The sequence below is a fragment of the Parasteatoda tepidariorum genome, chromosome 1 (assembly GCF_043381705.1).
Source record: "Parasteatoda tepidariorum isolate YZ-2023 chromosome 1, CAS_Ptep_4.0, whole genome shotgun sequence".
In the NCBI taxonomy this organism is placed as follows: domain Eukaryota; kingdom Metazoa; phylum Arthropoda; class Arachnida; order Araneae; family Theridiidae; genus Parasteatoda; species Parasteatoda tepidariorum.
Window position 1 is genome coordinate 73152017 of NC_092204.1, and position 14052 is coordinate 73166068.

General features: G+C 29.2%; 2 protein-coding genes across 2 annotated transcripts in view; one reads left to right on the forward strand and one right to left on the reverse strand.

Annotated features, from left to right (window-relative positions):
- The window catches only part of LOC107447982 (uncharacterized), a 64406-nt gene extending 60246 nt beyond the window's left edge, over window positions 1-4160 (forward strand). Inside the window, exon 12 of the mRNA XM_016063041.3 lies at window positions 1902-4160. Coding sequence (XP_015918527.1) covers window positions 1902-2126 — 225 coding nt within the window. The 3' untranslated portion in view covers window positions 2127-4160. The remainder of the gene's footprint in view (window positions 1-1901) is intronic.
- The window catches only part of LOC107447976 (Brf RNA polymerase III subunit), a gene marked incomplete in the record, with an annotated part of 23624 nt that continues 13720 nt past the window's right edge, over window positions 4149-14052 (reverse strand). Inside the window, 6 exon segments of the mRNA XM_043041348.2 lie at window positions 4149-8226; window positions 8963-9034; window positions 10858-10987; window positions 11562-11610; window positions 12875-13140; window positions 13319-13377. Of these exon segments, the coding sequence (XP_042897282.1) occupies window positions 8168-8226; window positions 8963-9034; window positions 10858-10987; window positions 11562-11610; window positions 12875-13140; window positions 13319-13377 (635 nt within the window).

Consider the following 14052-nt stretch of genomic DNA (forward strand, 5'->3'; position numbering starts at 1 on the left):
GTCGAAGGAGTGGAGACAGAGAGAGAAAATTCTAAATACCCCTAGCAACAATTTTACCTTCTCCCCAGTTGGGTTAAAAATTGACTCAATATGGGTCCTAAAGAAACATGCACTTAGGGACCAATATTGGGATGCCTAGATTTTTTTATATTGGTCCTAGAGTGTGTCTATATAGGGCCTATATTGGCTAAATGAGAAGTATAAAATATCGGGTGAATCTGACAATTCTATATAGGGTTGATATTGGTTGTAAAATACCGGATGAGTAAAACAAATCTATCATAAATGGGGCCAATAGTGGAAAGAAACGGCCCTTTAAACCCTTATTGATTGAGCGAAGATTCATGAATATTGGCCCAATGAGGGCTTAAATTACTTTCCTGCTGATGAGCGCTAGCCTCTCAATGAGGTGACCCGGGTTCGATCCCACCGATCACAGTGCTGACTTAAATATTCACTACGGTAATGGTAGATGGATTGTGGGTTAGAGTCCCCTAGCCGTCAGGCTATTCGTGGGAGATTTTCCTCTCCATGTAACGTAAATGTGGGTTACTTCCACCAAAATGTCTTATACGAAGGCGAATTTCGCCCAATACTTGATCGAGGAGTTCCTTTGTCTTCCGGATTGGGTTAAAAATTAAAAGGCTACGGAGTTGAACATTTGTAGTCGTAAACTCAGAATTCGGTCGGCTGTTCAACTACGGTTATAAAATAAACTGATGATGGATGTTTACTTCATTTGAATCTGCTTTTCGATACATGCAATATACAAGGTTTCCATCCGATCACAATTTGAGATATAAAGTGTGCGATATTTTAGATTCTCTATGAATTTTTTGTGATAAAATTATGCCAATACAATTCTACAATCAATAGTACTTGATAGGTATTTAAATAGTATACAGTTGTTTGTTTTTAGATTTTTGATAAACATCCCTGTTTTATGCAATTAACGTTATAAGAATTTTATAGCATCATCCAAATCTGTTTTCATCAGTTAATAAAGTTAGATTTAAAAAAAAAAAAATCTAAAATCTAAGAAGCGCATAGTTTTAAGTGACTTTCTCAAAACCACAAATTCCATCATTTATTGCTTTAAAGTTTTGAGGAAATATTCATAAATTTTAAAAATTATCAAGTGCTATTTTTCCTAATCTACTTAATAAGCATTTTCTACCTTTTTTGATTCATTATTCGGCTGTCTTATAATACATTATGCTCAAAAGTTTATGAAGTTCAATATATTTGAAAACACAAATTAAAAATTTAACTTAAAATACAAGATTGCAAGGTAGGGGCCTCCTTAGAATTTATATCTAAATACAGAAGGAAAAAAAATTTAAATTGTCAATTTTCAAGCATAACACCTATCTTGAACAAGTTTTTTCCCCTATTTTGAAAACATTTTAAATAATTCTTAGTGTAGCAGGTTTGTAATCATTTTAAGAAGAGGGGATATTTTCATAGTATTTTTATTACATTTTTAAAACAAATAAAAAATAGCAATTTAAAATAAAATCATTTTTATTTAGTAATTTAAAAAAAAACAACAACTTATAACTTTATAAACAACTAGATTTACAGATGTTAAACATGGTTTTAAAATTTAATTGTTACTTTGAAAATAAGTGTTTTAAAGCTAAAATAACTATACCCTTTTTTTTTCTTTCACAGCATACACGTATTTTATCCTCTACTAAATCGTATTAGATTCGTAAAAATCGTATAAAATTTTGACGATTATAAAATCTTTGTACTTTAATCAAATTGCACGCTCAACATGAGGATATTAGAAACTCCAGGGTAAATTAAAATTACATTCAATTCAAATAAACGTTTTAAAATTATGCATCACATTACTTTAAATACATTCTGCTATTCATAGCATATTTTATTCTCAGGTTTTGGAAGTAGCTCCAACACTGCCGAGTCAACAAAAACCATCCAGTCATCCTGTATTAGAAAGATCTAGTTCAGAAATCACAACATCACCAGATGATCAAGTGAGATGGGTAGGAGGTGTAGTACCCGTGTTAGAATCTTTATCGCCAGAATTTCTTGCCAACATTCCAGTTGTCATACAGGGAGGTTTCTTTAACAGACAGAAAACTAATGATAAAGATTAAGTGTGAATTATTTCATCCTCTATCAACACTGCCAGACTGTTTACGTTGTTTTCCCTTTATGGAGTCTCAGTGCAATTAAAGTGTCTTGAAACAATGTTTATTAAATAAATAATCCCAAGAAACTGAAGCGGTAAGATATCACTTGATTAAAAACTTTATTCGCTTCAAAAATATATAAATTGGAAATCATAGTCAAAATCTTTCAAGCGCTCATTTTTAAGACTTGCCAGACGTGAACTGTTTATTGATATACAACATACATTTGCAGGCTTGCGTGCCCAATTAAGGCTTATAAACCTTTGTCAAGTAGAAGAACAGATAGCACAATATAGAGGACATCACAAAGAATACATTCAGAGTTACGGTGGGATTCGAACCCGCCACCTCCACGCTTAACAGAGCGTTTGGCGGGCGATACCGATCGGCCAGGGAGGTCCCTCCTGACGTGAATGAGAAGAAAGAGTGATTTTATATAATAACGTTAAATTGCCAACGAAAAATGGAAAAAATAAAGGTGAGAAACAAAACTAGGAAAAAAAAACACAGTAGCCTAGAGAGAAGCTAGCAGGCACTTTATTTACGTCGCACTAAAGCTATAACTATTGGCGACGGTTTGGGAAATATCCCTGGGGATGCCCAAAAGACACATCATCACAATTTTGATCCTCTGCACAGGGGATCTCATTCGTGAGATCACTTCCTCAGTTTAGACATCAGCATGAAGGGACAGGCAATTTTCTCCAGATTCCTGAACCCATGGTACTGCTTAGCGACCGACCACAGGTCTTTCGATTCCACAGATTTTACGAGTAAGTATACCGCATGCACTCGGTGGATCTTAGTGGAGTTGAGGATCGAACCCTTCCGGCCATCACAATCCTCTGAAAAGGTGATCTCATTTGTGAGAGACAGTTTAGACATTGATATGAAGGGTCAGAATCCGATTTTCTTACCACTGAGCTACCATGGTTGTCGCCGTGAGAGGGAAAAAGATAAAAACAGAACATGAAAAACCTCAGTGGCAAATTACTTTTGTTTTCTTCTTATTCACGCCTGGCAAGGCTTGAAAATGGGCACCTGCTTTTGAGCACTCAAAACATAGCTATTATTTCCAATTTATACATTTTTGAAGCGAATGAAGTTTTCAAGTAAGAAACAATGTCCATATTATTATGTAAGCAAGTGACTTCAAGCTCTAATTAGTGACTTTAAATAAAAGACTATTAAATTTAAGAGAAATTAATTTTCAACTTCATGATAAAATTTGAAAAACTATTTCAAAAAGATTCACAGTAGATCATTTCAAAAATGACATTATTTCTTGTACTACAAAATTTTGAATTATTGGAACAATTTCTTTTTTACTTTTTGGACAATTCTCATGAGAATTTAATAACAAAAATAAACTTTTTTAATTCAAAAGATCTCATAACTTAATGATATATTTAAAAGAAGATTAACTTATTTTAATACAAGTTTTATATTTAAGAAAAATAGTTAAATTCATTAAAAAAAAATTTATACATAAAATTGTAAATTATTTACAACTTGTTCAAACCTGAAATTTTGTTTGAGTAAATTTCATTTAAAATATAATTTCTTTTTACCGTTGAGCACCATTTAAGACAAAAGATTTATACTCTAAAGAAAACATGATAATTAGTATTAAAAAAATGCTGTGGCAGTATAAAATATTGCATTTTTAAAAAACTGGGAAGTACATTTGATGAATTTATTTTGCATAAAAAATGTACTTTTACACATTCATGTATCAATGTAAATTTGAAATGCTATTTTATTATGCTTATAGAACAAACAAGTTTATAAAATGCATAAAAAAATTTTGAAATACCTTTTGCTTTGTAAATAATGTTAAAACCCAACTTATCTAGTCTTGTTTTATTTTGCTTTATATATAAATCACATTCTTTGAAATATATATATATTTGTCTAATAAAAACTATACATATATATATTTTCATGTTCTATTCAAGAACTCATAAATGAAAATAAATTGTACACTTTTATTTTGAATTGTCTTTATTTTATTTTCATTATTAAATCACATTTTTCTTATAAATCTGAGCATTTTCCTTATATGTAAATAATAATTCATTGCAAAATACATATTTTAGTTACAAATAAATAAATAATAAATACATGTATATACATAATTTGTTTAAAGAAAATAATTTGGAATTAAATAAAAAGGTATCGGTTATCACCAATAAATTGACAGGCTTTAATGAATTATAGATGGTGTTTTGCCTTCACTACTAAAAGTTAAAAACTGCTTACTATAGTATATTGTGGAAAGCGATATTTTTAAATAGTTAATTTTGTTTTTAGTAATTTGAATAAATAATGCAATAAATGAGCTCAATTGGGGTAAATTTGAAGTGAAGATTTGCTCGAGTTATTCATAGGTATATAATACAGAAAATAAAAAAATAAACACAGGTTTGCTATATTTGAAAATAAATTGTTCATTCGGACAACCCGATTCAGCCACTTTTGACTTCTTATTGCACACAGTATAGTAAAGCCTGAAAATTAGTTTTGATGGTTCATTCTAATCTATGCAGCAATGACATACATAGTTACCAACAGTGGATAAAAAAAATCAGATTTTATGAAATATAAATTTACGATAACTGGTGCATTATGTATTAAATACTTTACACACTGGTAATTATAGGGATTTTCACAGCCATAAAATACAAAAACTTTGTTACACTAATAACTATAAATCCAAAAAGATAATAATCCAAAATAAATTAACTCAAAAAGGGAGTTTTGAAAAAAATAAGCTGGAAATTTTAGAAAGAAAAAAATAAAAAAGGAAAGCCTAAGACTGATTCCTATAAATAAGGCTTTTTTCATTATGTGTTAGTAATACTTATTTAAATATTCAAGCAAGTAATAATCTGTGCAAATTCTTTTTCAATAAGGTTATTTTAGGAAGCTAACTCAATTTTAGGGAATTTTTTAAAATGCAAAAAATCCAGGAGAATTTTTATTAAACCAGTAGACCAGGAAAAATTGTCAAAATCCTGTAGAGTTGACAGCTGTGCAGTTATATAAGTGTTAAATATTGAAGAAAGTATATTCATAACAAAGTAATAATTGTTTTATAATGATTTTTTTTTCTGACTTACAATCTTTATTACCTCAAGATATAAGTTTATTACGTTTTAGAAGTGTTTGCTTGTATTAAATTTAATCATATAACTTTTTTCCACAAATTTTTGTTTTTTGTAAATTTGTATTTCTACTTCTCACAGTTTGTCAGTCTCTTAATACTCTTAAGAGGTTAAGCCAATTTGCAAAAAAAAAAAAAAAAAAAAAAAACTCGATACAGTGATGGTGATATGAACATGGTAAATAACCGAGATACCCTCTAGGAATTACTTAAATTGAAAAATGGATTTTAATCAAGATTTTTCTTGCATTAATCGTCCACAACAACTAGGTTATTTAGTTTCAATTTCACATTTACATAAATGCATCACATGGTGAAATAAAAATAATTGAAGACCACGGAGCAAGAATGGCTTGTGTCCATAAAAGTATATTTTGAGGAAAAAGGACTTTGCACACGGAAAGGAAGGGCTCTTCCACAGAACGACCCATCTTCATTGAGTAATAACTCTTGGGCAGAACTGATTTTTCCATGTTATTGATTTGTCAAAATTTAGAAAGTCTTGAAATGCAATAGAGGACAATCTAATTGCCATTTTTGTGAAAAATCGACAAAAACCGTTCTTCCCTCTTGGTCTTCATGTCAAGTATTTTTATTTTAATTTTTTTAATTCCCAAGAATGTAACACAAGAACTTTTTTTTAATATCATATTGTTATTTTTATAAGTTCATTAAAAAAATAGACATAGAATTTTGAGCATAAAAAAAAAATTAAAAAAAAACCACTGCAATTATATATGCCCATACCTGATATTTATGAAATAAAACATAGACTTTGAATAGTGAATAATTGAGTGAAATATAAATCTTATGATTAAAAATATTAGAAAATAAGTCCCTGTGACTTAAAATCAAAGTAAATATGAAGACAAAATATCACAGTAATTAATTATATACATTCCAAGATAGATATTTCATTGAAATGATCTATTTTTTTACTATATTACATATATACAAGCCCCTCTCTCAAAACCATGTTATTATTTTATATCAGGAAATTAAAAATGTTATCTTAAATACCAAACCCAGATAACTTTTCAAGGGGATAAGTAACCTTAGGGGATAAACCATCAAAGAAAATAAGTTGAGCTTTAAACAAAAGATCATGAATTAACAGATCTTTTGCATCGAGTAGTAAGTACGATGTAGTTTATTCTTAATTATAATATAAAAATAAATTACATCACTTGAGTTCAAATTTTTTAGCAATATTTCTGCAATTTTAAAAAAAAATATGAAACATGTCATTAAAAATTATTCTTATTTAATATTGTAGAAAACATGGGAATATCATGTAATCATGAAAACTAACGGAGAATATACTCAATAGAAATAATTAATATTTAAACACATAACACACTGAATTGTAAGAAATATTTGCATTTTGCTTTTTAAAACAATCAAATTACTAAAAACTGCTTGCACAAACTTATAATTACATTAAGCTGTTTCAATATTCTCAGATATACAGAGCATGGAAAGTACTAGTTCAACTAGAACCAATTTTTTTTTTAGTGGGAAATCCTATCAAATATGGATTAAAAAATCTCTAAACAGAGAGGTTTTTTCCACTATTAAACTCATGTTTTTCTTTTATTTTAAAATTAAAAGTTTGGTTTTAAATCAGTACATAAAAAGATGAACTATATTTGCCTTTAAGCTCATTACATGAAATGATGGCTTTTCAATGAAGATTGCTGTACCCTAGTACAGAAAGAAATAATCGGAGTGGTATGAAAAATATAATATAAAATCACTACATGGCTTATAACCAACTTTAAATAAATAAAAAACTAGGAGTTTGGACCTAGTACCACAATTGTCGGTAAAATAATTACAGAAGAAAATATTGTATATTATCAAAACGCATTGTGTATTTGATAATATTGAAACAAACTATTAAATTGTTTGGTAGTTTATAAGTGCTAAAACTTCTACATTTTGTCAATAACTAGGCAAAAATTTGATTCATTTGTCAATCAAGTATAAATGATAGCAAAATACTTCATGCATGACAAAATACTCACAATTACTTCATGGAAAAGTAAAACAAACAAACATCATCATAGTTCTTGCAATAAGAAATAAAAAAAAACTCAACAAGTAAATAGGTCAACAAAGAAGTAACATAAACAATTATTTAAACAGCATGTTGAACAATAAATATAGATATGAAAGTAATTAAAATAGAAATAAAATACAGTTGTATAAATACTAGTTAAAAACTATTAAACACTTACTCTAATTTTCAATAAGCAGGGAAAGGCAAATAAAAAATAACACATTTTATCAAATATAAAAAAGCATTTTTAATTCCAAAAGCAAAAGTTTTTGGCAGTATTAAAGTTTGGTTTATGGTTTGAATGAGTTCAAACATGCAAAACTCATATTGGTCAAAAATATACACCCTTTTCCATAATGGTCAGAGCAACCGGCGTCAGATTTACAAAGTACCTGGTTTATCTCCAGTCAGTGGCCAGCAAGCACTCTCGCAGGTCCCACAAGTTTTATTCGTCAGCGCATTATTATGAAGTTTTCGCTAGTAAAATTGATCACCATAATAACAAAAATTAAAAAGTTTTCAGAAAAACATAACAGATTTTTTATAAGTTAAGATAATATAACAAGTCTAAAATAGAATATTAAACCAAAATTTTTAAGCAAAGTGATGAATTAAATAAAAGTGTAACTGCATGAAATGTTTCAATACAATCTCCCCAGCATATTCCATACTGACAGGAAAGCACCATGTGTATTTAAAGATAGCATTGTAGTTTTATAGGAACATAGTGTGGATTAGGAAAAATTTAAATTGCCACCAATTGTTGAAAGTGTTTCTTCAATCTTCATAATCATCCACATATTCATCTTCTGCATAGAAATCTGGTGGAATGTCATCTAGAAAGGTAAAAACAAAAATTATTATTACGAAAGACTTGACAATTAATAAATAAATAAAATATACTCAATGAAAACTAACATACTAATTCTAATAATCATAGAATTCAAGCTGAATGCAATATAATTTAATTGTAATTACTATTAAGTGAACTTTAGTTGATAATTATTTATTATAAATATCAATACGGATAAATTTTAATTCACATATTTTGAAGTTTGCAATTTTAAATGACAAAATATATTGAATTAAATTCATTATAGATAACAATTATTTAATAGGAAAAAAATATCTAATTCATATTAAATGAAATTTAGTAGATGATTATTTATGGGGAACATATTTTCAGATATAATTTGAGAATTTTGATTTTAAATAGCAAAAGATATGAAAATAAATTCATTATATATAAAAATTAAATAGTAGTCATGCATTCACAATATAACAAATAACCTTAAGTCCTTAATAATGAACGCACAAGAGTCTCTTAGATTAAGAAATTTTTAATTGTATACGACATAGCATAACTGTGAAACAAAACTGAAATTTAAGAAACAATTATTTATCATTATAACTTAAATCTATTTCGATAAAAACAACCGATTCAAATCAGTACCCAACTCTAAATAAGAACTCTTGACAAGTCTGTTCCATAAGAATTAATTTCAATCGATATAATAGAAATAAAAAGTTTATTTATAACCTAACTGCTTAAGAACTAATGTAATTTTTTACCTTTATAATTATAGATTTCAGAATCAGATTCATAGTCATCTTCTTCTTCCTCATCTTCAACCTCTTCTATATCTTTTAAAAAGAAAAACCAAAAATGTAATATCTTTTATATATATATAATATTGTATATTATCAAAACGCATTGTGTATTTGATAATATTGAAACAAACTATTAAATTGTTTGGTANAAAAAAAAAACCTAATGATAAAATTTAGGAATAAAAATAATTTATTGAGTGCGAAATTTATCAGGAAAAGGAAAAAAAAAAAAATCAAACGTAGTGGAATCAGAAAAACAAAACTGCAATCTACTTCATAAATTAATTGTATGTTTAAATTAATAAACAATTTTCCTTTTATTTATTTTTTTTTATAAAAACACTACTTTTAATTAAAGCAGGTGCAATTCTACACCAAGAAAAACTTGCGAATGGTACCGCACTTCCAAAGAATCAGAATTTATTCAAAAGGAAAATTTTTTTATTTTTTATTAATCAATGCCAAATAGATAAATATATTTTTCTCTTTCATCTTCTGTTTACCAATATGCATGTGCAATGCATTTTCCCCTCCCCCTCGTAAATCAAACAGAACACGAAATCAGCATGCCACTCCTCTGAGTTCGATTGACGGCCTAAAGGAGAAAATAAAGATCCAAAATCCTCAAGGTCACGGAAGAAATGACGTTTCTCTGGGTAAACGGGGGGAAAAATTCTCCCCTTTGTCACATTTTCCTCTACTCAACTTCAAGGATGAGTCCAATTTCCACTTTTTTTTCCCATATCGTTTTAGTTCAAAATGGCGGGAGAAACGAGCGAAACTTTTTCCCGGATTATCTGGATACCGCATAAATGGTTCTCTACTGTATGCATAAAAAAAGAGTTGCAGATTTAGCTCTTCGCAATTAAGTCTTGCTAAAGTCATTGGTACATGATTTTTTGAAATTGGTTGCATACTTCCGTTTCGACTTAGACATCCTTGAAAAAAAATTTGTAATATACGAAGACTAAGCGAATAATGGATATCACGTTGCTAGTTTACGAGTTTGTTGCCAACCGAGTTTCCCCACTCCTGTACGGACGTCACTCGATATCGTCATGTGACGTCATCGCATTCAACTCCACACGAAGATTCCTACGAATCCCAGTGTAAGGGGTCGGGTGAAATAGGAGTGTTAAAGAGGGGTAACGTTGAAGAGGAGGGAAAAATAAAGCACGTGCAGCTACGCCTCAGGCAGATGGTAGTTCGACAAGAGGGGATGGAATTCACCCTGAAAGAAAAACAAAACTTCCGCAATCGCGGAAAAATTAGGTAATTGTGAGTTTGGCCGTCGATTGCAGTAAAATTCGGGAGTTTTTTTAATCAATTCTGGAGGGCGGGAGAATAACTCAAAATTCGGGAGACTCCCGCAAAATGCGGGAGAGTTGGCACGTCTGCTAATACCTCCCAAAAGTAATGGTTGGTTATTTTTTTAAAAAAACTGTTAAACAGAAATTTTCTATTTCTTTTAATAGCATCACACTATTTTTCTTGTCTTTATTGCTGGTCCTATTTCACAAATGACTGACTGGACAAATTAAACGCTTTTTTTGGACTGAGAATTGCAAAAACTTTTCATATATCTCAAAACATTGAAGTTGTGGTATTTTAAAGTAGTTTTAGCATGCAAAACATTGATGTTTAAAATTTATTTATTTTTAAAAGCTAAGGCTTAAGAAAAATAAAGTTATTTTCAACATTAAATGTGGACATGAGATGTCAGAGTGCATTACTCTAAAAATTTAAATAATTTTAAGATGGTCAGAATGAACGATTGTTTGACATGAAGTGACTCCTATTAATTTCCTTAAGGAAGATGATTAAAATGGTTGAGTACTTGGAAAATATATACTAACCTGGTAATTCATTGTTACCATTTTCCAGTAGCTTATTAGCAAGTGACACACCATCAGTTAAATCAATTATTTCTGTTTTTTCTGGTTCAGGAGTATAATTATCTAATTTTGATTTCTGTTCAGACAGTTCCTGAAAAAAAGCGTTTTTCTTAGTTTTTTCCAAAATATCACAAAATTTTTCAGCATTGTTATACCATGCATCATGTTTATTGAATTCTCATTTAAAATTATATTTGTCAATTATAATCTGTTGATGAAAAATACACGTACTTTTAACACACAAGCCTAACGGATAGAATTAAAAGTGACGGGAAAAAAGTAAGTCTTAAATATGAACTTAAAAGATGATGAGAACAAATTAATTAAATAGTAATTTGTAATCTTCATAAAGTAATTTTTAAACATATTCAAATCCTATGAATCAATATATGCTTAACATTACAAACTAGTTTAAATTTGACATATAAAATGTATGTCTCTACATTTAATGTAATACTAAACTGAATAATAAAATAAAAAACTTCTTTTAGTAATTAAAATCTCAATTTTCAAAAAAGACAAATGAAATTATCTTTTTTATAATGCACAAAAACTATTCATGTTCTTTAAAGAAAGTTAATGTAGGTCAAGTTATTGTTTTAATCAAAAAGTTTAATTTTAACCATTCATCGTATTACAAATATTTAAGAGCAGTTTTCTCTTACCTCAAGTTCATTATTTTGTTCTTCTATTAAGGCTGCCATCGCTTTCCTCCTATGAAAATTGAAAACAACGTTACTATCTCTCATTATCTATTTCTCAATTGCACTTTAAAAATTTATATATATTGAACGAAAAGCTATAATTAAGAATACCATTGTAAAATTACTAGAGTAGTTCTATGTGAATAAATTTTCTTTAAAAGCAACGCTTGAAAATCACATATAATAAAATCTTTTATTCAAAACAATTCCCGTTTCGGTGTGATGTACATTTATATAAATAGAAAGTTAACAACGCTGAATTGCCTACACAAAAATTAATGATTTATAAAGTTTTAATAAATGAGGCATAGAAGCAAGATTATGCACAATCGAGTTTTTGATGATGTGGAAACTCTCCCAGAAATCTAGGTCAGTGCATGAAATTCATGAATATGATATGAGGTGAGAAAAGTTCAGAACAATGGCATTCTGTCCAGCAATGTTTGGTGATAGATGAGCTGTGGAGTTCTTGACTTATATTTTCAATAGTTTTTTAGTATTATTTTACAAAATACATCTGTCATTAAATTTTTAATGGGAAGAAAACAGATGAAGTATTTTTTGAAGAAAATGATCCGCACCAAATGATTTCATTAACATGCTATTAATAAATCAAATACGGGAAAAATAAGTCACAAGCACGCTAGCAGATTTATGTAAGCAAAATTAAAACCAGGCTTGCTGGACAGAAGGTGGATTTGATAAGTTAAAATAAAAGAAAGTTTTTTTCTTTAGTTATTTATAGCAATAAGAGACATTTAAAATAATTCTAAGTGGCCAAATTACATTATTGCTTTTCCTTGATGTAGGTGTTCGATCAGTCTTAATTAAAAACCTTTACAGTTCAGATGTAACTCTTCTGGGTTTGAAATTCTTTGCTTTGTGTATCAAAAAAATACTATCATGAATGTGAATAATGATTGATGGATAAAGAGAATGAGAGGTCATATTTTAAATAGAGACCCACTTTTAGTAAAATGAGGCCCAGAAATATGGAAGTAATTTTCAAAGTCTCACAGAATCAATGCATACCCGAAACCATTAATTTACAATTCCAGATATAATTTAATGTGAAGCATAAATATAATGAATAATCAAAATAACTTTTTCTGTGATAATTATTTAGAAATGCTAACTGATACATTGAGACTAGGTATTAATTAATAATCAATTTAACCTGAAAAGAAAACAAGTAAAATCTAAATATCTCTTTCGAAAACAGAAAAAAGTTCTTTTATTCACAATGGTAAGACTTTTTGATATTCAGTACTTACCTACTATTTCCAACAATATCAGACATGCCTTTTTTGATATTAAAAGGAATGCGGGGAGGTGGTTTTTTAGGTCGAGCTCTATTTTGAACTGGGGGAGTTTCTACAGTTTTCTTTTCAACATCTGGCTCGCTTTTTTCTACAGACATATTTTCAGGATTAAGAGATTTTAAAACATCATAATCTAATTTGAAAGATATTTTCTTCTGTTGAACTATTTGTTGCAGAACTTCATCTGGTTCACCCTGAACTATTTTCCGTTTTCTTTTCTAAAATTTAATAAGAATATTCGATAAAATTAAGATTTATGTTGGAAAAAAAATCAACGTTTGCAATTTTTAATTAATTTAAGCACTAGTTTTTCTCGATAACAGGAGCGTGCAAATGTATTTATAATAATTATAAACAAATTGATCAGTATTAAAATAGCATAATATAGCAACAAACCTTTCGATTTGGCTTTTTAGCATTTTCCTCCTCTTCAAGAGCTTTTCTTTCTTCTCTTTCTATAAAAATAAATGAATAGCTTATTAACCGCAATAAGAGAAATATTGGCAACAAAATCAAATAAGACCAACTCAAAACAATCAATTTTTAAAGTACCAATTTTTATTCTATAAGGAAAATATTTATTATGTTTAGAAAATGATTACAATTAAAATTATTCATTGTTAATTGCTTCAGCTTGGTATTTTAATCATTATACATATTTTACTTAATATTTAGAATGGTTTAATAGTTACCCCCCCCCCCCAAAATAAGTATATATAAATACACACACACACACATATATCTACAGACAGCCATTACATTATGACCACCCTCCATCTATAACAATGGGCTCGCCCAGGTTTTCACGGTTTCTCGTCCAGGAACAATGTTTTCATGGGGCACATTAGGACCCATAATCCTCATAGAACAATCCCTGACGTCTGTAAGCTACTTGAACATAGTTGCAGACCAGGTTCACCCATTTATGGCAACAGTTTTTCCTGCAGGGGATGGTGTTTACCAACAGGATAATGCACCATGTCATAAGGGTCGAATCGTCATGGATTGGTTCGAGGAACATTCCAGTGACTTTCAAGTCATGTCTTGGCCCCCAAATTCACCTGACCTTAATCCAATAGAGCATTTGTGGTCCTACTTGGAAAACCAAATTCGTGCTGCCACGCTACCCC